This window comes from Rhinolophus ferrumequinum, chromosome 3 (assembly GCF_004115265.2).
Source record: "Rhinolophus ferrumequinum isolate MPI-CBG mRhiFer1 chromosome 3, mRhiFer1_v1.p, whole genome shotgun sequence".
Classification (NCBI taxonomy): Eukaryota; Metazoa; Chordata; class Mammalia; order Chiroptera; family Rhinolophidae; genus Rhinolophus; species Rhinolophus ferrumequinum.
In genome coordinates this window covers 94,935,889-94,960,185 of record NC_046286.1, presented here as the reverse complement: position 1 = coordinate 94,960,185, position 24,297 = coordinate 94,935,889, and the positions used below count along the sequence as shown (strand labels likewise).

Below are 24,297 nucleotides of genomic sequence, written 5' to 3'. Positions count from 1 at the left end.
TACTGGAAACAAGTAAGCTCAGCAGAATATTTTTTCTTTCTTCTCTCATTAGGGGAAATTGTACAGAAGGGAACAATTGGATATTCATGTGATTATCAAATACCAAATTTGGCATGGCCACTGATTTATCCCATATATACTTACGTTCTCACTATGTGATAAACGCTTGGCTAAGTACTGGGGACTCACAGTTCCTTTTCTTCTCAAAGAGCCTACACTCTAGTGTGGAACACAGACAATGAGCAAGAAATGTTTGGCACTATTTGGGCACATGGTGATCCAAAAGCACCACCAAGGGACAACTGACCTGGAGCTTTGAGGAAAGGGTTTAGGGCAGGGACCCTTGAGTCGAGACCGGAAGAATGAGTAAGAGTCAATCACATTCAGAGGAGGAAAGGAGAGAGCCCCCATCCCAGCTTTATGATTAGCCACAGTGCTTTGGATCACCTGACGTTTGTCCAGAATGACAAGGCTGTAGATTGGGAAACATGGAATGGGATGAGAAGAGACTGTAGAAAGGCAAATCAGGACCTGGTCATAAAGCAGCCTGTTTACATGGAAAAGAGTTTGGCTCTTTTCCTGAAGGTAATGGGGAACCACAGCAGGGCTCTAAGAAGGGAGGTGATGTGATCAGAGGGATTTTGTCAAAGGACCTGTCTGGATACAATGTAGAGGGGAGCACACTGGGAGGAAAAGAGTCCAGACGGAAACATTCATGATCCAGGATAGAGGAAGGATGGTGGCCTGAACTAAAGAAGCAGCATAGGAAACACAGAGAATAGAAGCGATGTGAGAAATCATCAGTGTCCTTTGTAAGTGATGATTGATGGAACTGGGATTGAGGCAGTTTTCCGGCTTGGACATCTTGGTGACAGATATGACTGCTGTCATTACTATTTCGTCTTTACAGTACAGTCTAACAGTCAGGCATTTGGCACCTAGAGCAGCACTGTGCAGTGTGTAGCCACTCGCCACAGTGTGTCTGTTGAGCGGCGATGTGTGACTGTGAAATGAGATTTGCTGTGTCAAACTTACTTACATGGTCATACATGAATTTCAAAGAGTTGCACAAGAAAGAATGTAAAATATCAATAATATTTAAGTGGATTACATGTTATAATTTGGATATATTTGTTTGGTAAAATAAAGTATGAAAATTATTTTCATCTGTTTCTTATTTTTCGATGTGGCTCTCAGAACCTTTAAAATTACGTATGTGGCTCCCATTATTTCTGTCGGCCTGCTCCAGTGCTGCTCTAGAGTCTGACTGTCTAGATCCCCACTTTGTCACTTGCTAGCGGTTGAAACTTCGATAAGTAACTTAATTCCTCTGGACCTCAGCTTTTTTGTCAATGAAATGGGAATAATACCACCGTGCTCCCCGTAGGGTTGCTGTGAAGGTAAATGAGCGTTGAAAACAGCTCCTGGCTCATAAAATACTTTCAGCCAGTGTGAGCCCTTATTAGGATCCACTTGAGGAAACCTGTGGTGAGCACGTGCTCTGTGTGCTCTGAGCCATCTGTCTACAATGACTAACTTCCTGTTTTTTACCTAGGAAAGTTGTTTTCCTGCCACAAGGGAATCAATGTCAACTTATCCGTCAACTTAGACTGTGCTCTTTTTGCAGATGTAATGATCCCTGAAAGTCCTGAGGCCTATGTAAAACTCACAGAAAGTGCCATCAGAAATACCTCTGGTAGGCACCAAAAGCTGGAGCGAACCTCTCTCCTCACCTGTAACAAGCTCTTCTCTTAGCACATCTCCTGTGCCTCTCACAGCTCTGTGGCACAAGCATGTTAAGGCAGAACCTTCCTCTCGCTGCTGTACTAGGGGAAAAAACAAACAAACAAACAAAAAACACATTTGGTTGATCAACACCAAGAATAAGATTGCAATGATCAAGTGCCATGGAATAACTTCTCAGTGTGTTAAATGGTAATCAGTCTCACTAAGAATAGACTGATGTCCATTAACAGCAGAAAATAGGAGATGGGAACCCTGGTAATCAGTATTGGTGCCCTAGCGCCCTACTTGATTGTAGCAGCTCTGACTTCATGACTTTGATGTCACTGACCGCTCCCTGGCTAGAGAGTCAGGTCTCGGAGCTCCTGTCCAAATCCACCAGCCTGCTTGTATGACCTAGGGCCCGCCCCTCACCCTCCTGATCTCAGGGGTCACATGTTAGACAAGGAATGAGACCAGATGTGCAGCTCTAAAAATACTTATAAATTTATTTGATAAGTCTTACCCTATAAAATAATTTAAAATGAAAAATGTATTCCACAGTATCTTAAGACGTAGATTTTCCTTTAGGCACAGAACAATTTCTAAAACAAGAATTGAAGAAAGAGAAATGACAACAGTTTTGCTTAACGTTGCACTAGACAAATTGTATGTAGTTCAGTGTCAGTAACTTAGAGATGGGTGGAGAGATCAGGGTTTGAACACAGTGGAATGATATTGAATTGCAGGATTATTAGTTAACACTTAAGTTTTGAAGGAAAACAAACAAACAGGAAGCACTGTAGCATCAATGAAATAATGACTGCCTGAGTAATTCCCAGTGAGAGAACTCTTCCAGCTGTATTTAGAAGACCTGTCTTCAAAAAAAAATTCATAAAGCTTACTAATATTTGTTCTGCTTTCACCCTGTGCTAGCTTCGTTCTGATGATAAATGTGCTTAGCAGTTCAAAGACTACAACACACACACACACACACACACACACACACACACACACATTTTGCTAAACGTTGTTACTTCTCTGAAAGAAGAATGAGCCCGCAGTTCTAGGCTATAAGTAAAAGCATGCACAGACGTAAATGCTAACATCTTAGCTTTCTCCTGGTTGTGTTTCAGATTTTAAACAAAAGTGAGTCATTGCTAGTTTGGTGTTTCCACACATATGTATCCTGAACTAGTCTTTTCTTGTTTAACTTGAAGTCATGCCTTATGTGAAAGCCGCAGCCACCTGGCACCTCAGTGGCACTGTCTTCTAAGGTACAAAAAGAAAAAATCAGAGGGCATGTCTTTTTCTACTTCATAAGTGACTGCGGAGAGAGCCTGAGACGTAACTGCCTCCCAGTTGTTGGGGAGCAGAAGGCAGCACCTTGGGTTTTTAGGAAGGCCTTCCACAGTTGACAACACACAGATTTTCAGGGGATCAGCTGCAAGAGGGAGCCGACGTACAGGCTGTTGCTACCTACTGCAATATCCAGTCGGCTAGGACTCTTAGTCAAATACATTCATTGGTCTGTTCATTTAAACTTCTAACCCACAAGCACGTTAATACTAAACTTGCTTTATAATTACCCACACACATGCCATTTCTATACAGCTTTACTGAAATAATTTCTTAAACTTCCATGCATGTCAAGCTTGCAAAACTTGTAAAAATTCTTATGGTTGACAATGCAGGGGACCCCAGCGCCTTAGAGTCACAGATCCGACAACTGGACAAAGCCCTAGATGACAGCCGCTTTCAGATGCAGCAAACTGAAAATATCATCCGCAGCAAAACTCCCACAGGGCCGGAGCTAGACTCCAGCTACAGAGGCTACGTAAGTATCCTGACCTCCGGAATCCGGACAAGTACCTGGAAATCAGTGTGTGATAAGGAAGAGCATGTCTGGGGCTCTCCAAACACCATGCTTGAACTCACGAGTGTGCATGTGCAAAAGAAAGCCCTGTTAGCACGTTACCTTTTGAGTCAAAGTGCACTGTGCTCGGGCCCAATAACCTACTGTAATAACCAGCCTGTTCCTTTAAACAGAGAACTTAGTGAGATCAGTTTAATTGAAAGCAACAAAATGCTTCAGCTCCTGCAAATGATTAGGCATTTTCCCCAAATTCAGCTAAGAATTTTGAGACCACAGTTGTCCTCGGGGCAGCAGATTTTAGCTACTAGATTACTAACACGGAATCTTTTTAGTTCTTTTCCTGGGTTTATTGATTCACTGAATGGCCTTGGGAATATTTTTATCATGCTTCTTCTGGAAAAAATAATTCCAGCAAGAGGGATGTTTGGAAAAGATGGCGAGAGATTGTGTATATTACCACTTCTTTTTTTAAAGCTCTTCGTGACGTATATAATGACTTTAGTTGCTCTGCTCAAGTTACCGACCACATAATTTTCCCCAGAGAACTACCTATTTTCCTACACATACTTAAGCAAGAGAATTTGAAAATAAATCTCTTCCTTGCCTCGTATCTTCTTTTCACATACAAAAGACTGCCTAGTAAAAGGAAAAAACAATTACTTACTTTAAGTCTAACGACAACTCACACCTACTGCTTTCTGAAACCAGAGAAAAGAAACCTACTGGTTATATATGCCAATGTCCATAACCCCATGATTCTAGAAGAGAGATCAAGTGTGAGTTTATTTCCTGTCCAACTTGTCCTGTTCTACTGACTTCTATTATAGCAAAACGTCTTTTTCTCAAAATATTATAGCGTTTCCTGATGACCATGCTGACATCAGTGAGATTATACTCAACCTCAATCAAAAGTAATCAGTCACTTAATAGCATTGTGATTTGTTCAAAGCTTTGACCGATAACTTTATGGGCAGTATAGCAGGGGTGCTGAAATGATTTGTTCTTTTAATAGTGTGCGTGATATAAAACATGGAGTTGGAAGCGTTTCCTTCGATGTGAGAATGTATTCCCTTAATGCCTATTCAACAACGCTTAAGTTTTCTCATGAAACAGCTGGCTTTACTATTTATTCCTTTATGCGTTTAAGTACTTTAATTATTTAATGCAAAAAAATGTTCCATTGAGATTTGTGGTAATATGGTTGTTCCCACATTTCAGTTTAAGAAAGAGGGAGCAACTTGCCAAAAAATTGTATGTTGTAATGCCAGCTGAGGGCTCTGAGTTTTAAATCCCAAATGGGTTTAGTCTGTCTTGACTCGTAAATGTAAAAGAAATTTTGAGGACTTCTCATGCAAAACCACATACGCGAAGTATATCCTCAAGGCATTGCTTTATGTATGTATGAAGGTGTCACACAGTATTTGAGAGGCATGTTTTTGAACTTGACCTTTTTATCACTCTTATTTTTTTAAATTTTGTATAATGCTAAATGTATTATGTTTATTTTTCGCATTTTATTTTATTTTATTGGCATTCAGTATTATTTTATATTAATTTCAGATGTACAGCCTAGTGGTTAGAAATTTATGTAAAAAGCTTGACCTTGTTTTGGCAGAGTGGCACAAAGAAGTAAAACACAGCCACTATCCTGTTTGAGGAACCACAAAGACATTTTCCCCAGAAGTACTTGCATGCGTGAGAATGTGAGAATTTTGTTTTCTGTGTCTAAACAGATGAAACTGCTGGCTGAATGCAGTGGCAGTATAGACTCCGTGAAGAGGCTGGAACACAAGCTGAGGGAGGAAGAAGAGAATTTTCCTGGCTTTGTTAACCTGAATAGCACTGAAACCCAGACAGCTGGTAAGTGAGTCCTGCTCAATTTGAGACACAGTGAAAGGGAAGATTCTGAAACATGTTGCTGCCCCCAAGTTTCACTTGTGTCGCTTACCTCATTGTACACTGTAGTGTCATGAAAACTTCTCTCTATGACGTCCTGTGACAGAAGAGAGAAGTGAAAAGCATTATGTTTCTTTCCCCATGTAGCATTTATTTTAATGCACTGTCTCCAGTATACACTATATGTATGCTCTCGGAGTTCTAGAAGAAACCAAGAGTTGAATATTATCGTCATGCACACTGCTGCCTCGTCTTCATAAAGCTCTTTATAGTGGTAAACCCTATGTAGCTTTTTTTTTCATTCTCTTTATCCTTCAGAACGCAAATAGGAAAAACACAGCCATGACGTTATTTACAGCTGACAACAATATAAATGCCCAGTGGAATTACTTTTCTCTCCGTTGCTATTTAACCACTGATGCATGTTTCAAGCATTTCCTAAACAGTGTGTGGAGAGAAAATGTGTTGCTATGCTGTACCTGCCATGTCTTGCCAGGTGTGATTGACCGATGGGAGCTCATACAGGCTCAGGCCCTGAGCAAGGAGCTGAGAATGAAACAGAACCTCCAGAAGTGGCAGCAGTTCAACTCCGACCTGAACAACATCTGCACCTGGCTGGGGGAGACGGAGGAGGAGCTGGAGCAGCTCCAGCGCCTGGAGCTCAGCACCAACATCCAGCCCATCGAGCTCCAAATAAAAAAGCTCAAGGTAGCTGTCCTCGCCCTTTCCCAAAGCAGCTGGACAGAAAGGTGCCATGAGGAAGGCCTGGTCCGATAAGGCCACCAGCTCTAGCAGTTCTGCTGTGACACAGCAGCGGAGAACTTTGCAACAGAATGGGACACGAGTGCTCTCCTTTCCCTCAGCCATCCCCAATCAGAGTGTTTATAGGGAAGGTTTAGAAGGGCAGAAAGATGGACCACGTTGGAGAACTAGCCCCCATGTAAATAATCATGTGTGATTTAATGAACTGGGACTTCAAAAGTGACCAATTAAAATTTCATGAACCATCCAGGTAGCCCTGGGACCTATTTAACCTCTTTTCAGGGAAATAGAGTTATTACCAGGTTCCTACAAGTCTGTATCTCGAGCTGGAGAGGAATCCTCTCCAAGACAATCTGTGCGAGTTTGTGGAGACCTAATTGAAATCATTTGACATTCTAGAGTCAGCAGAACTTCTGAGATAGTCTTTAGTAATAGCAGAAGCAATTTTCAGTGTAATGAATAACACAAAACAAAACTGGAATAATTGTGCTAAAACACCTGACATTTACCTGTATGGCTTTAGTACACAAGATAACTTCCTTGAATGCTCTCTCTCGGTATCTTAGAAATCCTCCTTAGCCCAGCCATTGAAATACATTAATATGCAGAGACTTTTGTAAGCCTGCTATGGATTGAGAGCTCCGTGTCTTTTTACTCGCTCCTCTGGTTCTGTCTTTTTGTTTGGGGAACATCAAGATGTACTCTTCCTCAGAACGGAGCTACCCAGGCTTTCCAGGCTCAAGGATTAAGCACATTGTTTCTGTGTTTCTCTGGTTTCAGCGTATGCTATTTATTTGGGGGTGATGTTTCTGCAGCTTGCTTTGGCGGTGGTTGTGCTTTAAATTTTCAAATAGAGAAATAAGCCTTCTCCACAGACACTCAAGCGTCTTCTTTAGAGGAGCCTTTGCACCAGCCCCATCAATTTCAGCATGAAGCATCAGATGGGAGAGGCAATTCACATTATCTGGATTATAAAATGCATTTTTCTCTAGAGTACTTAAATTACTTTAGTTCCTCTCTGGGAAAGTAATGTAAGGCAGTGTTGCATTAAAACCACATTTCTTTGTTTGTTTGTTTGTGTTTTTTTTTAAAGATTTTATTGGGGAAGGGGAATAGGATGAAGCAGATGCTGGCCAGAGCCTGAGACCTAAGCAAGCGATTAGGGTGGAGAAGTGAGACCTTGACACTCAGGCTGTGTAATGAGAAAAAGCCACCATCCTCTACCCCCCTTCCTGATAACCCTGTCTGTTTTCTGAGGATAAATCAGTGGAATAACCAAGTATCCTTCCATAATGTCTTTTGATCTTATTCTGTCTCTGTGGTTGGATCCACATTACAGCATGTTAAGAATCTACTGAAAAGGGAAAACCTAAGACACGTTGGAAACCTCACAAGAATAGTGAGAAATTATAAGGAAATATGTAGCCTGGGTGGCTGTGATTCGCAGGATCACTCACCCTAACTTAATCTGGGGATGTTTAAACAGTACCCAGCTATTCAATTATTGATACGGAATCATGTGCTCGAGTTCTTGGAATTCAGTTTTAGATTTGGGGGAAATATACAAAGTAAAAAATTAGTTGCCTGTTTTCGTTTGATTTTTTGGGTTTTTTTTGTTTGTCTTTTGTTTTTTTGTTTGTTGTGTGTGTGTACTCAAACTAAATTGGCTAGCTGATAAAACCCCCAATCCATACACTTTACCGTCACAAGAAGGTGGCCTGGGACGCAGGTAGTGTTCTCAGCCTGCGGCCACTACCTGTGCCTGTGGAGTCAGAACAGTGGGAGGCAGGGCCCAGGATCTGCTTTCTTATCAAGCTTCCCATTTCATTCTTCTGCAGAAAACTTCGGGTATCATTGGTCTAGTGAAGCGGGATTCTTACACTAGAACAAATAGCACATTTCCAGCTGCTCAGGATTACTGGAGCCAGGTTTTGTTTTGTTGAACTCCCAATGCTTGGGGTTGAGTTGATCATACTCCTTAGTTTGTTGCACAGGGTTATAGTTACTTCCTGAAAAATTCCTCTTAATTTCATTTATTTATTCTTCCCCCCCCCCCACACACACACACACTGGTTTTTAATTCTCATTCCTCAAACCCATGGCAACCATTCTGAAATGTGTAATGAGTATTCTTTGTTCATATGTATTCATGAAAAAAGGTAGATTTGTGTGTGTGCACATGTATTTTAAATTTTGTAAATGCTATTATGTTGCACATATCATTCTGTGGCTGACTCTTTGGCTCTATGCCATATTTTGTTAAGATCTATTCATGTTGTCAAGGGTATATCTCATCCATTTCGTTTGACTCCAGTGTGGTTCTCAGTGATGTGAACCCACTGTATCTTATCAAACTACCCTGTTAAGGCCAGTTGTAGTTAATGGATCTTTTTATTTGGGTGAATCTTTTTATTTGGGTGAATTTCCAAATGTCTTAGACTTTTTTTTTTTAATGTTTTCATTGTTATTTTCCTTGTGTGGTTGTTATTCTCCTTTCTCTTTTCAGGAGCTCCAGAAAGCTGTGGACCATCGCAAAGCCATCATCCTCTCCATCAATCTGTGCAGCTCTGAGTTCACCCAGGCCGGCAGTGAGGACAGCCAGCACCTGCAGGACCGCTTGTCCCAGATGAACGCGCGCTGGGACCGAGTGTGCTCACTGCTGGAGGACTGGCGGGGCCTGCTCCAGGATGCCCTGATGCAGTGTCAGGTCCGTGGGCTTTGGGCAGGCCGTGCTCCAGAGCCAAGCATTTCCAGGGTAGCTGGGTCTGTGACTTGATCTATCAAGGTCACTAGACCAATGCGGTTACTCCCCAAAGTCAAAGAGTGAGATGAGTTTGTGCCCAAACTTTTCATTTTACTGGAGAACTTGTACATGTGAACAATAGCTCGAATCAGCTAGACCCCATCTACCTAGCTACCAAGAGACTATTCCCACAAATTTATCTCAGTCCTACCATTCCTTCTTTGACTCATTCGTTTATGTCACTCATTCATTCAACAGACATTTACTGAGCACAGAAGACACTTCTTGAACCTCAAAATGAGCGTCACAAATATTTCCTCATTCATTCACAGCACATTTGCCAAGTGGGCACTGTGTGGCAGACACTGCACCAAGCACTCAGGATACAGCACAGCCTCTACTCTTGGTGAAGACAGAAAATATGAATGCAATTCAATGGTTAGCCAAGGCCTTGCAGAGGATGAGAAAAGTAACTGAGAAAAGTTACTTTGGGAGGCTGGTCAGGGAGCTTCTAGAGGTTTTTGAGCTGGCACTAGAAGGCTGTTTCCATGAAGGAGAGAGAGCGAATGAAAAGTCCCAGCTGCAGGAAAGGAATTAGTGTCTTTAAGTGCAAAAAAAGAGGCCAGTGTGATCAGAACGTAGTGACAGAGGCAGGGAGTGATAAGAAAGTGTGGGAAGGTGGTCAGGAACCAGATCGTGCAGGGCTTGTTAGTTCTGGCCAGGTGTTTGGATTGTATTCTAAGGATGAAGGGAAGCCCTTGCAGGATGTGAAGCCTGCGTTCCAGGTTTATATGTGCCCAAGAGTGATAGCTCGTTGAAACCAGGTACCCAAGCTGTTGTTTCACCCCCCATATCTACTCCTGGTACAGTGCCTTCCACACAGGAGATCTTCAGGAACTATACATGGAAGAAGTGAATTAACAAATGGATGAGTGAAGGAGATGGGCAGTTGGATTTAGGCCTTAAAAGATGGGAAGATTTGAGGACAAGGTGAAGTGGGGAGCAGAGTTTCTTCCTTCCAAACTATATAATAGCCCTAGAAATTAAGTATTTTGAATCAATTTGCCTTATGTCTAAATTTTCCCTCAAGTAATATAAACTTGATGCTTTTGGTAAGAATGTGATAAATACAACAGTGCTTGTGCCGTCCTCAGAAAGGAGTTGTATATATGATCTTAAAACCATCTTATCTTTTCCAATGGTGGCAGTTGTAAAGAACAGGAATTTACGCTGTGAGGGGAAGAAAGGTATATTATTCAAGATGATTTCATGCTCTATTTTTTTTGGCCTAGGATTTTCACGAAATGAGTCATGGTTTGCTTCTCATGCTAGAGAACATTGACAGAAGGAAAAATGAAATTGTTCCTATCGATTCTACCCTCGATGCAGACATCCTCCAGGACCATCACAAACAGCTTGTGGTAAGATGTGTGAACTCTGGCAGCCTCTGGTTATTTTTGGCAGTGATCCGTTTCTTTTATAGAAAATGAATGGAGGTGGTAATAGTTTTTCTTACCTTTTGAGTGATAGTCTCTAACTTGCTCTTTCTTTGCTCCGTATCGTTTCCAATGTTTTGTGAAGCTAACGTATGCATAGAAGATGACATCTACTAGCTTTAGAATCTGGTTCTAAAGTCATTGCTCCACTGTAGAAATCGTAGGTGTTCTTCATCTTAATTAGCTTGTGTTATTAAAATAGGTCTTTGGTGAATTATACTTATCTTTCATTTAAACTGTATTTGTTACATCTATGTCCCAAAAGTTTATCGGGTGGTTTATAATAAGAGGATATTAAAAGAGAAAGACGGCTCTAAGGCTTCTTAAGAGGAATTAAGTGTACCAAGTTCAACAGTAACCTTAGCACCAAGTTTTCTGAAAGTGAAGACAAAAAGGGAAATGTGATGAGAGTTAAATCATTTTTATCTGCGAAAAGAAAACCCATTCTCAAGGCGCAAGAGACTTTTCCTAGCACTAAATTCAAAAGGAAACTTGCAGCATTTCTGTATGAATTCTTATACAAGGAACTTTGGACAACATAACGTACAGTGTACTTAAGTGATTTTATAGAGGATAAAGAAGCATATTTGAGTTCCATTAGTAGAAAATGACTTGCATTTGGTAGCTTTCCATATTTTTAAAATGTTATTTCTTAACATTTAACACTCACAACCTAACCAACAGAATTGGTAGCTTTTAATTCAGTACCATAAAGAGCTTAGAAACTGACAGGAAATAGCTATGCTACTGCATTTTCACTAAACTTTTGACCTGAGACTTTAAGTTGTGCATAGCAAATCACCCATGTATCTTTTTAAAAATTTTGAACAGATATCAGAATATAGCTAGAAATACTTGAGGTTTGCTGTATTTCTGATATGTTTTACTTTTCTGTTTAAAAGAATGTCTTATGTCTCGTTTACATAATACTTTATATTTTAAGTACATTCACATATATTCACTATTTTGCACCTTTCAATAATACTGTGGACCAGGTAGGAAGTAGTATCATCATTTTACCAAATGAGAAAACTGAGACCAGAAACTTTCCTGGGTCTTCTAGAATGTTTTTTTGGTAGAGGCAGGATTAGAACACAGATCCCTGATTCCCGAATGCCATGGACTGCTGCTTCCTTCCTTGTGTGAGCACAGCATCCTGCTTAGGTGTAATTGCCCACTAAGTTAAAGGTACGTCATTCTGCATCATGGAACTCTCTCCAATTACCAAAAGTTCTTAGAAAAATATTTCTTGTTATGTACACAGCAAATAAGGCATGAGCTACTGGAATCCCAACTCAAAGTGGCCTCACTGCAAGACATGTCTTGCCAACTGTTGGTGAATGCTGAAGGCACAGACTGTTTAGAAGCCAAAGAAAAAGTCCATGTGATTGGAAATAGGCTCAAACTTCTCTTGAAGGAGGTCAGTCGTCACATCAAGGAGCTGGAAAGGTTATTGGACATGTCAAGCAGTCAGCAGGTAAGCTCTACACAGACATCATTGTGTAGCATTTCTTACAGGATTCCAGAGAAGCGTCATCTGTATCTGTTTTAGAAAGTCTTTGAATATAGTTCTTGCCAGAATAGAATGTCCACTCTCAGTCACTGCTCTTACAAGTCCTGTCTCAAAATAACAAAGCGACTCATAAACTTTTATAATAGCACACTGTTTTTGATCCTTTTACACCCAAAGACCTCCTGTAATTTGTACTGCTCCCCTTATTACTACCACGGTTGTGGCATTTGATTTTACCCTGTTTATTTAAGAATTTACATATTTTCAGTAACATAGCTATGGTACATCACAACCAATCATTGCATATGAGTTTTGTATTCAAACCCTAGGAGGTTGACTTCTCCTGACATAAACAGCAATTAATTCATAGAAAATGTTTTCTGCTCGATTTTTTAATTTTTTTCTAAAATCTACTGCTTCATGGTAGTAATGTTGCTTTTGAGAAATGCATTTGCAAGTACAGAGATGATTGATCAACCTTCATTCAATTGTGACATCCTGTTATGAACACACAAACACACTGTCCTCCTATAAGAATGCAAAAGAACTACCTACTCCAAGTAATAGCGGTGCCAGAAACAGTATAGTTTCTCTGGTGCTGAAATGCAGGCTCCTGAGTGACCACTGTCTTTTGTTTTTAACTTAAATGATTTGATTTCTCTCTGGCTTGAGCAACCTGCCACTCTAAGGTAAATTCCTTTACTTCCTCCACTTCAATTCAACCGCATCCATGTCCCTAAAAATAATAAAACTACAAGTGACACAGCAATAACAAACCTAGAGTTGTATTTTCCAAAAGGGACAAACTTATATCCGGGAAAGCTCAGTACACTAGAAGAATAGGTTCCATTTTGCTTCTAGTTGTCTGATTCTATTTTGCCCAAGGAAGGGTTTGATTTTTCTGGGGAGTAGATGGAGATGACAGGTGTATTACAGGGCCTCATGGCTCTGGGCATGGAGTTGTCAAAAGAATCTGTTCCCCATGTAGGATTTGTCCTCCTGGTCCTCTGCTGATGAACTGGACACGTCAGAATCTGTGAGTCCTACGTCAGGAAGAAGCACCCCAAACAGACAGAGAACGGTAACTTTCCACTGGTCATTTTCCATTGGCCCATGGGCGGGAACACTGAGGAGTGACTGTTTGTACCTACCAGCATCCACAGCTCTTCCCCCACACCCTGACAAAGCAGGAGTCCCCAAACAGAAGAGGTGGTCACACAGGGACAGTCAAGCGCTGTTTCCTCAGCCCCGCCAAGTGCCCTTCCCACTGCACTCAGGAACAGAAAAGAGCAGTTCTGTTTTTTGAAAGAATCAACATGTATGTGGTTGGTATTCAGGGAGACACATTATTTTTCTTGCTCCAAGGGCCATCTCTAGAATGGTGTTCCCTTGTCCTTTCGGTGGCTCCTCCCTTCAAACCACCACCGCCATCATCCACCTGAAAAAACAGGCTCCACTTAAAAGGGTGCCTCAGTCAGAGGTGGATAAAACTGTGAGTGTCTCATGAGGCCATTGAATTGATAAGTGGAGGTTCTCAAGCAAAGAAGCTCCTGAGTGGTCCTGAAGGTTTTCAGTGACTGCGCTGCCCCCAAAATGGCAACAGCTTAAGGCAACTCATCCACGGGCCTGTGGGGGCTGCCTCACCGGCACACAGAAGACAAATTTGGCCCCTGCTACCCTCTATACCTTGATTTCTCTGTGTAATTAGAAGCTTGTTTTTTTTTTGTTTTGTTTTGTTATTTTTTTGGTCCAGCTTTATGATTATATTCATTTTTATTATCGTTCTGTTTTCCTTAGTTTTTAGAATTTATTTGTATTTTTTTGTATTTTTTTGATTTTATTTGTATTTTTTGTGATAAACACTTAAGTTCTATGCTGATAAATGTTATGATACCTTTTTAGGATTGTTTTTTACTGCATTCACTAGTTTCCTATAGATCCTAGTTTAAGAATGTGAAGGAATACTGGCTTTTCGATTCAAATTTTAGCCTTTATTTAACTTGAGTATTTAACTGGTTGGGTCTTCATCACCCTACAGTGAATAATTTCATATTACCGTTGTTATTTTATATCTATTAAGAATTATAATACCGTTTCAGTGCTCCAGAAGATGGAAAAAAGATATGGTGTGGCATGGTATATTGAGCTTTATTTTTATTGTGAGTAAATGAGAGATTCTTGGCTACCGTAGAGTCCCTTGTGTTTCTACCATGAAAAGTGGGGGGAAATCTACCCACTGGTGTGTGGACTCTGAACCATAATTTATGTTTCCTCAATGACTAATAACATAGATACAAATTTATGTCATTTCTCCCACAAAAGAAAAGCCAGTTTCCTTAATTCATGGGTACTGATCCTTTCGTTTGATTTATTTTTCCTTTGCTGCACTTGTAGTTTAATTTTCATCAGTAGCTTGTCCTTATTTGCCTGGACTGAACATCCTTCTTTCTTTACCCCTGTTCATTGCAAACAGCCACGAGGCAAACGTAGTGTCTCACAGCCTGGACCCTCTGTCAACAGTCCACACAGCAGGTACCTTATTCTCCTGGTTTCCACACTGTTCTAGAACTCCAAGAGGATGATGAAAATTGTCCATGATTTCGGTAGGCCCATCTCGGGTCTGCCTCAGGGTAGTTGAGAAGTTACTCGTTTCAGTATGCACCCTTTCCTAATAAATTGGAAGAGACTTTACTAAATGGAAAGCACAAGTAAATCTCAGAGCGTGACATATTTGGACCCCACCAAACTTTTGTTTAACAGTACATAGGCCATCTGGTCCTTTTGATCACATGGACTTCTGTGTGCCCACAGGATTCGATACAACTGAGGGCACAGCCGCTATTTGGGTCATGGCAGACTTTTATCATCCTCTTTCCTTCTAGATTTTACAATAAGGCAGGTAATCAATCAGTGAGTGATTTTACCGTTCCCAGATCCCACAAATCTGAATAAAATATACTAATATCCCCAGCTTTTTATTTTATTTTCATGTTTTATCCAGATTGTGGGTTTGGGATTCTCAAAATGGCAAGTCCTAATTTGGTATTATTTAAAATTTCTCAGCACCTTCTCTCTTCTGCTTCCCCCACCATTTCTCTTCAGCCAGCACACTCAGTCACTCACCTTCCTGACACTTGGCAAGCTCTTTCACTCTAGAAGCAAGAGCAGCCCGTGCTCCTGCCCGGCCACCGCCGGGGGCCCACTCACCACTGCCATGCTGTGCTTCACGCCTGGCTTCCAGCAGCCCCTCGTTTCTGCAGTTAGCGGTGTTTTGCCTTCTTTGTTGTTGGTGTGATGTCTGTGCAACCCTGCCCCTTCACTAATCAGTTCCTGTTTCCCCAGACAACTGTCTAAAAATGAAAACACTGCACTCGGAGCTGATTTTTCATTCCAGTCCCAAGCAGTTCACTGTTAAAAGTAGTTTGCCCTGCTGGAAATTTATCACCACTGAGCTGGAATCCTATTCCTGGGAGGAGGGTGGGGGTGAGGGAGTGTAGGAGCCACCGTAAACAACCCCTGAGTAATAGGTGTAGTTTTCCAGCTGTGTGCTGAAGGCATTGCCTATTTCCTTTGGTCATTCCCACTCAGCTGAAGTAACGCAGAACATCGTTTGATGTGCTTTCTGGTTTTTAGCTTCCCTTTACTATGTTTTGTTTTGTTTGATTTTTTTTCTTTCCCTTTGGTTTGGTTTGAAGACAATTTTTTGGGGGGTGGGGAGGGTTGGTCCATGACAAAATATCAATAATGAAATACGAGTGGAGAAAAACTCATAGGGATTTTTGAAGATAACGATGGACGTCTACAGGTGCTCTGATGTTTTTTCCGCCCCTACAAGAAAACAGAAAAAGCAATCGTACTATAGACAGATCATTGTTTTATATGGTCTGCTTTCTTCCCATAAATTGTCGATGTTCCACGAGCAGACATGAGGAATATTCCCGTAGCATTCCTTTTCAGATACCAGAGATCAATTCTTTGGTTGACATAAGTGATGGTAATAAGAAAGGGGAGAGGTCTCACGCTGTTATGCACCACCAATTGCAGCCACTTTTTGGGTTTCCAAATATTGCACCGGTCTGTTACCCAGTTCTTCCAGGCAACCGCACAGGTTTTCTGAAAATGTCAAAGATACTGTTTTTTAAGGTAGCGAGCGTTTCAACACGTGTCCTCCTATGGCTTTGCAGCTGCGACAGCTGCATTCTCACTGTGATGTCCCCAGGCGCCTTTCAGCTCTGCTCTGTCCAGCGCTGTCTGTTAACATCTTTCTGAGCACACAGCACAATGTTTACTTTGCTACTTACAGGGCTTGGATACAAACGATCTTTGCCTGAATGGCAAACTTCATCAAACACCTTGGCAGAGAGGTTGTGGTTGAACATTCCTGGACTCCTTAACTCCTTGGCACCTCTGTTTGGGGTGCACCCAACCCTGACAATGAAATGCAGCGTGCTGGGAAAGAATTCGCTTCACTCACAATCCAGGCTGTCACGGTGTTCCCTCGTACTGAGACTTGAGACTACCTTGTGTTTGATCTTGCACTGGTCCAGCAAATTTGAAAGGTTATTGCCGAAGCACAAACGGTTTTGAATGTTGACCCCGGCAATCTGCAATAGGAAAATATTAGGCACACATTCTTCCTGAGAGAGGAAAGAAGCTGAGTTGGGAGAAACTGGGTATTAATTTGGAGGGAGGGATTCCTTTTGTTGTTTAAAGTCAGATATTAATAATATCAGTTGCTTGCTTGCTATATATTTCAGGTTGATATTATGGTCACGGTTCTGTGTCTCCTTACATAAGATTCTAAGTCTACATATGGATAGGCCCTGGCCCTGCACAATTAATACAATCTGGTTCTTGTCATTAAAAGACTCGAATGTGTTAGAATCTAGACTTGCCCTAAATCAATTACAAGAAGCTCCCCAAGAGTCCTTAAAATTACAAACATTTGAAAAGAGTCTGTGCAACCACCCACAATCACTATTCATAATTTTTTAGATTAAGTATATTTAAGAAACACGCTTTTTGAAGCAATGTTTATCAAGTCCACCTGGTACTTCTGCTTTCGACTTAAAGTTTTCTGGCCTGATCTCCAGTGACTCTTTAAAAGGAAGTGCAGTAGGTTTTATTGCATGTAGAGCACGCTTCACTGTAAACACTAGTCAGTTTCTTGTGGAATTTTTTTTTTCAAGCCTTTGCTTCCAGACTCCACTCTGAGGATTGATTTATTCAAAGCATTCAAACAGCATCAGCCTAAAGCAATCTTGCTTCTACGTTAGGCCAGTCCTATAGGGCTGAGGACAGCTATAGGGTAAGGCCCCAGTTTGTTGCTTGTATAATATTTGAAGTACGTATTCCCAGTGTTTCCCAAGAAGAAGTCAGGCACTTTGGGAAATGCATCACATCTCTTAAGCACTGCTAGTAAATCAGGAATGGTTCCCTGGGAGAAAAGACTAAATCCAGCCAACTCTGAAGAGTAGGAGTCAGCACACCCTTGCTTTAATAATACAGATAATAATAAGTTGCTGACATTTATGCAGCACTTCATGTGTTCTAATCACCATGCCAAGCATTGTATATCTGTTACCTCATTTCACCCTCACTACATGCCCATAACATGGCTCAGTCCCCAGTTTTACAGACAAGGATCTTGGGGATTTGAGGCATGAAGATTTAAGATTTGAACCCAGGTCTACCTGACTCTGGGTGGATCCCAGCTTGTTAACCACCCTACTCTAGTGAAGGCTGTTAGTGGGTGGAATACTTTAAACAACAATCCCAGGGCGTAGGCTACCACAGGCTGCCTGAGATAGCTGAGGACCAGCCAGAATGTTCATTTTGGAATAAGAGAAGACTGAAACCCAAACGGATTCTGGAAATTTGTCTTCAGAACCACATATCCAGGGAACAAAAACTGTTCACACAAGACCAGGCAACAAGATCAGACAACCTAGATATTCCCGCACAATAAATCCCTGTTTCTATACTGACAAGTGTTAGTTAACAAGTAACAAAATGAATTGCAAGTTTCTTTTCACTTGTGCCTCAATGATGTATGCACAGAATTAAGCCATTTTATTCTCCTTCATTGTGTTAAATTTTTCAGATAAGTCGCACTCTGTGCACGCAACTCGGCTTCTCATATCTCTTGGTCATACTTTTTTGGTCAGGCTTTTTGTGTGGTGTGTTGTTATTCTGCTCTCTCCCTGCCATCTTCCTTCTCCCACAACTATATGTATTTTAGGAAAGAGGTGAAACAACTCCTGGGCAATTATTTACCCAGAAATTTGAATGAGTGAAGGAAGTGAGAAAGATAAAAAATGTTTGCTTATGAGAATAAGCACATTTTTGCTGGGCAGAATTATCTGAAATATCTCCACTGATTAAATTCTTTGAATAAGGTTACACATTTAATTTTTCCTTTATAAATACAATTTCCATGGCATCTGTTTATGTAATAAGTCCATTGGAGTGTGATGAGTGACTAGTCAATACATTATCTTTGACCTTTCCCTTGTCAAATTTCCCAGGACTCTTGAAACTGAGGTGATTTTAGGTCAATAGACACACATTAAAAGTATCTTTTTTTACCCCGGTATCATTAACCTGTTGATACTAGAAGCTCCAAAACTTCGGGCATGTTGAAACCCAGGTTATTGCACCCAGGGGGTCACATTTTTCCCAGTAGACAAATTGGTCATTTCCAAGGGCAGTGAACTGCATGGCAGCTCACTAAGCACTCTGTGTTCTCTTCGTCCCTGTCCCAGCCCATTACTTCCCCTTGGGTAGGCATTCTTCAACATGAGAAGGCACGTGCTAATTAACTTTTAATAAGGAATGCTCTGATGCTGTTCAATGTGCCATGTCCTTCAACAGACTCTATTATAACACAGGAACCCATATTCCCATGATGATGACATTGCTAGTTGTTCTCAGAAGTCAAAGGGCACCCTGTGTTTTGATCTTGATCTTTGGCTTAATTGTTCAAAGAAGCTAATCATTGACAAACGAGGGCTATTCAGCGCTGTCAGTCAGATTGTATTATCAATGTTATGCATAAATCTACCCATCACTAATGTCCTTAAGTGTTTCCTAAAGAGAAGTCAGAAATCTCTCTCATTTTATTTAAATATCGAACAGTGAAGATACATGGAGCTCTCTTTGTGCTCCTGTTTATAACTCATCCAGTGACAGGTGGTGAGTGTTGTTTGCCAGGGAATAGGGTAAGGGAAAGAGAAAGATACTGTGAAGAAAATTCAACCCAGAGTTCATGGGCAACTGGCCCATCATTTTGAAGTCACTTTACGGCAAACCATTGAGTTCATAACCCATCAGGACCCAAACAATTTTCGGATATCAATGCCCCCCTCCTCTTTGCAAATGAGAAACTGGAGGCCAGACCAGAGACACTAAAGTACTTGCCCGAGACTGTGCAGCTGTCTCAAAACAAAATGCCCACTTGTCCATGTCCTGCATGGAGGATCTGTGCAATATCGTGAAGCCTTCTGATTAAAGACATTTATTTTCCACATGAGGAAACCACTCACTTCCAAATATTTTAGGATACAAGTATTGTCTACTTTGCTTCCACATGTGAGATATCTGTGACATAATATGCCCTGGGTGACCTTCATTCATGTCACCAAACAAAAAATGTTCTGGAGTGTGTGGTAGGCAGGCACTTTGGAACCCCGACTGTCCACTAGATCTCTTCCTTTAATTGTGGGACTTGGGGCAAGTCATTTACCTTCTCTATAGAGTCTCTGTTCTGAAAGTTAAAATCTCAGGGTTAAAATCTTAATGTTGCCACTTGCAAGCTTATGTATAATCGTGGACCAGTTACTTCACCTCTCAGCCTCCTTTGCATCATCTATAGAATGAAGGTAATAAACACACTGAGGACCATTGTGGGGGTTACATGCGAGAACCCAAGATAAATGCAAAGTGTGTTGCCTAGTAATTAGAAGAACAAATGTTAACTAAGCGATTCATCTAGGAGATGGGTTATATACTCTCTAAGGCCTCCTCTCCACACGAATATTTTATAATTAGGTATCTCAAGAAGTCCCCATTTTACCCTTCCACTAATAAGTATGTGATGTACTTCTTTTATGCTCTACTCTATGTCACGAAATAGACAACTCTTCCTAGTCAGCTCATTACAGAGTAACTCCCTGGTCTTAGCATGAGGGCAGTTAATCACTTTCACCACTACATGGTGATTGAAGTCTTGTGGCCTCTCAGTTGGTAGACTATTTACACTGACGAATTACTAGATGTAAAATGTATAAAACATGGAATTTCCAAATTGGAAGACCATCTAGTCTAACTTTAAGGGGTTGAAGGAAAGGGTTGACACTTATAGGTGAAGTGACTTTTTAATGTTATACAGTCATTACCGTGTTTCCTCCCGAAAATAAGACCTAGACGGACCGTCAGCTCTAATGTGTCTATCGGAGCCAAAAATTAATATAAGACCCAGTATATATTATATTATAGTATACTATATTATATTATATTAGTATTACACTACATTACATTACATTACATTACACTATACTAAAGACCCGGTCTTATGTTACTATAATGTACTGTAGTAAAAAAGACTGGGTCTTATATTAATTTTTGCTCCAAAAGTCACATTAGAGCTGATGGTCCGGCTAGGTCTTATTTTCGGGGAATCACGGTAGTTGTGTCTTCAGGAAAGAAACAGTCCCAACTTCGGCCAGTGTTTTGTTTTGTTTTTTTCATTACACTGTAAGACCTGTACTAGAAAGACAGTGTGATACATGGATGCTTGGGGCTTCCAGAGGACCAGTCTGTTTATCTTCCATATTTCTTTTATGGTTTTAATAAAAGAGTTTGAGCGGTCCAGCTGGAAACTTAATGTTTTCTTATGAGAAAAACGTACAGAGTGACCAATACAGTTTTCATACCTTCCTGTTTCTCCAATGCCCTTAACCCTAGTGACATTACTACCTTTAGGGAATTTGTGCTAGGGTGGGGGAACGTGTCTCATCAGTACACCTATTCTTTTTGCTACCGCAATATTGTGTGTGTGTGTGTGTGTGTGTGTGTGTGTGTGCAAAATGCCTCTTGTAAATAACATTTCTTTCTTCATCTTTTCCACTGGTAACCAAACAAAACATTAAAGGATGCTCACAAAGAAAAAAACGGTGGACACCCCACCCAGAACCTACTTCCATATTCAATATTTCATAGGCAGCCTTTCTTATGAAATCTGAAATCCATGCTTAATCTCTTATGCACGGTTTAGTAGCTAGGAAGATAAACATAGATAGGAACACTTGGAACTTTGAGTAGAAGGAACCTACAAGGTGACAATATGTCCTCCTCAGAAAAGGAGTATCTGTTTCCCAATGTCACAGAGCTAATGAAAGACAGGATCAGCCCAGATTCTGTGTCATTCAACACCAGTGTTCTGTACACTGACCCCACTGCCTTTTTTGTTCATACAGCCTTGGAACCCACGAATGTCAGGGCCACATGCTGACGCAGTGCAAGATGAAACCAGGGTATACTCAAAGGTTAACTAAGCTTTATGGGTCTGTGCAAAAGGACTGCAGCTGTCTTATCCTTGCTGCATGGATTTTGGCACATCTGGGATGACTAGATGGGATACTTCATATGATTCTGACAGCAGCTAACTTTGCCTAACCATGCTCCTGCTAGTCTTAAGCCAAAGATGAACTGTATCAAACATCCACATCTTAATTATCCCGGATCTATTTAATTTATGTGGTAGAAAATGTATAGAGCAGTTATCTTTTTTGATGGAAAATATTTTACCAAATTAAGGGGTAGAATTTGAACCCAATTACTTACCTTTAATTGACTGGCTGAATGTTAATTTTTCATCAGTACGGTTTCCAAACAACTCTTCACTGGGTGGTGGGAGATGACCTGGGCAAGCTGTGGAAGTCTGGCAGCTAAAGGCCAGCTTGGGTTGTGTTTGGCATGGTCCTTTAGCTTCCAGGAAGGTGAGAGAGCTAAAAGGAGCACCCGTCTAACATTTGAGATATTTGAGTTCTGTCAATTCTTCTCTCAGGTCCATAAAAGGTGGCTCCGATTCCTCCCTTTCTGAGGCTCGGCCAGCTCGGTCCGGCCGGGCTTTCCTCTTCCGAGTGCTCCGAGCGGCTCTTCCACTTCAGCTTCTCCTGCTGCTCCTCATCGGGCTCGCCTGCCTTGTACCCATGTCAGAGGAAGACTACAGCTGTGCCCTCTCCAACAATTTTGCCCGGTCATTCCACCCCATGCTCAGATACACAAATGGCCCTCCTCCCCTCTGAGCGAAGCAGATGTTATCTGCAGCAGCAAGGGGAGCCTAAGGATTTGGCCAAAAGCAATCCCAAACTAGCAAAAAGAGGACCCGAGTCTTGGCAACTGCCCTCAGTGTGGCAGCTTTAGCTGTCCTCCATGTCCCATGTATGCAAATATGGCTTCAGAGGCAGATGATAAACAATGACAGGAGGAGAGCAAATAGAAGACAGAGGTTTGGAGGAAATGTTGAGGAAACGCTGAGCCTCAGTACTAAAGAGACTAAGGACCTGCAACGTTCCCTGGACACGTGACTCCTGGGCCTATGGCCCATTCTATGCACATCTGGGCAGCTTTCCCACGGTGCTGCTCCATCCATTCAATAAAGGCGCTACCTGAGCGCCATGTTAGTATCAAGCAATCTACCAATCAACAGTACTGAAGAGATTTTAGAACCTTGTAACATACAATTTTTAAGAGCTTATTGGCAGCTTCCTTTTTACCTTGTTTTCCTTTTGGGCATGATAGTCTAATCTTTGCTTTAGAAGCACAAGCTGTAAATTTGAAAGGCACTTTTTTTTTTAAAGTATAAAGAAAAACTGGATGCCTGGATGTAATAAGATCATAGAAGGCTTTATGTGACAAAAAAAAAAAAAAGTTGAATGTTATAGTAAAAAGAAGATATTTATGTATGTACAGTTTGCTAAAGCCAACTTTTGTTTGTATTGATTTCTTTGCATTTATTAGAGATACTATAAAATATTTTGTCTGTGCTTTTCTTTTCCTCCCCTAAAGAAATTACTCTAAATTTCCCTTTTAAGCAGGCACTTATCAGAATGCAACCTAAATTATCTTTTTTGCAGAATGAATGAAACTGAAACGTAAGTACATTTTAAAGAAAAAGGGTGATTAGAGTTAGTGCCTAGTTAGACCGAGAGAACTCTGGATGATTCCTCTCTCTCTCCTCCTTCCACAGCCGGTCTATCTCCTCAACCCTTGTTTCCCACCATCTTTCATACTCTCCTTTTCTTTCTATTCCCTTTGCACAATTGGAAGCACCTCCTCTGATCTCCTGACTGAGGCCCCTCCCAAAGGTACACAGCAGCCATATGAATTTTCTTAAAGCCCTCTTTTGTTCAGCTCCCTTCTTTGTTCCAAAACTGTCTATTGTTTTTCATTGTCTACCAGAAGAAACACAATTTTAATCTATCATTCAAGTCCCCTTACAGTAAGATTTGATTCTGCCTCTCCAATCTTGCCAACTAGTGGCCCTTATGAAACTGTTTGGTGCTCATGGCAATCTAATCCATTATTTAATCATTAGAGGGGGAGGATTTATATAAAACCCAGGTTTCAGGCTTCTCTTGAAAATAGAAAGTTTTGGGGCTGGGCACATATTCCTGACTGACAGTAATTGCTGGAACAATGTAGCTGCTGTTTCCTGAACTGTAGGAAGAGACAGTTTTTATATCTGCCTTTATATCCTATCAACCTCTCTTATCGCCTGTACTAGCCCTGATTCCTGGTATTTAATTCACAAGTCCTGCTGTAAATCGAGAATTTAAAGCACACTGAGGTACTCACAATTAACTGAAACTGCATTCTTTAGTTTCCGTGATGCTTATAGCCTGAGCACCTTCTCTTGAGTCCTGAGGTTTTGCGATTCCTGGACTCACTGTGGACATTCTCATTCAGTCTCTGGGGGTACGGCCTGGGCACTTGCATCTTCAACAGATGCCTGAGGTAGTTTTAGTCCTACTCACTGTTGAAAAGCATCACTCTGTACCTTTTTAGCTTTTTGTTCTCACTACTCCTTTCCTCCCTCACAAGACTTGGCTCACAAGCCACCTCCTCCTGGAAGACTTTCCTGGTCCCTGTAGAACTGTATTTAAGACTTCCTTCTTCTGAATTTTCCTCAGGTGGTATTTCTGTCATACTTAATTCTGCTTTATACTTGTCAGGTTATTCCTCTTTTGTTTCCCTTGGAATCCCACGCAAGAGACAGCTTCAAGTT

The 24,297-nt window shown here is 41.1% G+C and overlaps 1 protein-coding gene across 4 annotated transcripts in view; it reads left to right on the top strand.

The window, feature by feature from the left end:
* Window positions 1–23,048, top strand: part of SYNE1 (spectrin repeat containing nuclear envelope protein 1) — a 417,051-nt gene extending 394,003 nt beyond the window's left edge. For 3 of the 4 annotated variants that reach the window (XM_033094253.1, XM_033094240.1, XM_033094230.1), the window contains 10 exons: window positions 1,628–1,696; window positions 3,417–3,559; window positions 5,332–5,458; window positions 5,991–6,202; window positions 8,763–8,963; window positions 10,292–10,420; window positions 11,760–11,972; window positions 12,997–13,089; window positions 14,482–14,540; window positions 22,075–23,048. In XM_033094253.1, the coding sequence (XP_032950144.1) occupies window positions 1,628–1,696; window positions 3,417–3,559; window positions 5,332–5,458; window positions 5,991–6,202; window positions 8,763–8,963; window positions 10,292–10,420; window positions 11,760–11,972; window positions 12,997–13,089; window positions 14,482–14,540; window positions 22,075–22,315 (1,487 nt within the window). In that variant the 3' untranslated portion in view covers window positions 22,316–23,048. The remainder of the gene's footprint in view (window positions 1–1,627; window positions 1,697–3,416; window positions 3,560–5,331; window positions 5,459–5,990; window positions 6,203–8,762; window positions 8,964–10,291; window positions 10,421–11,759; window positions 11,973–12,996; window positions 13,090–14,481; window positions 14,541–22,074) is intronic. The other variant, XM_033094248.1, reaches the window with a different exon arrangement.
* Window positions 23,049–24,297: the final 1,249 nt, after the last annotated feature.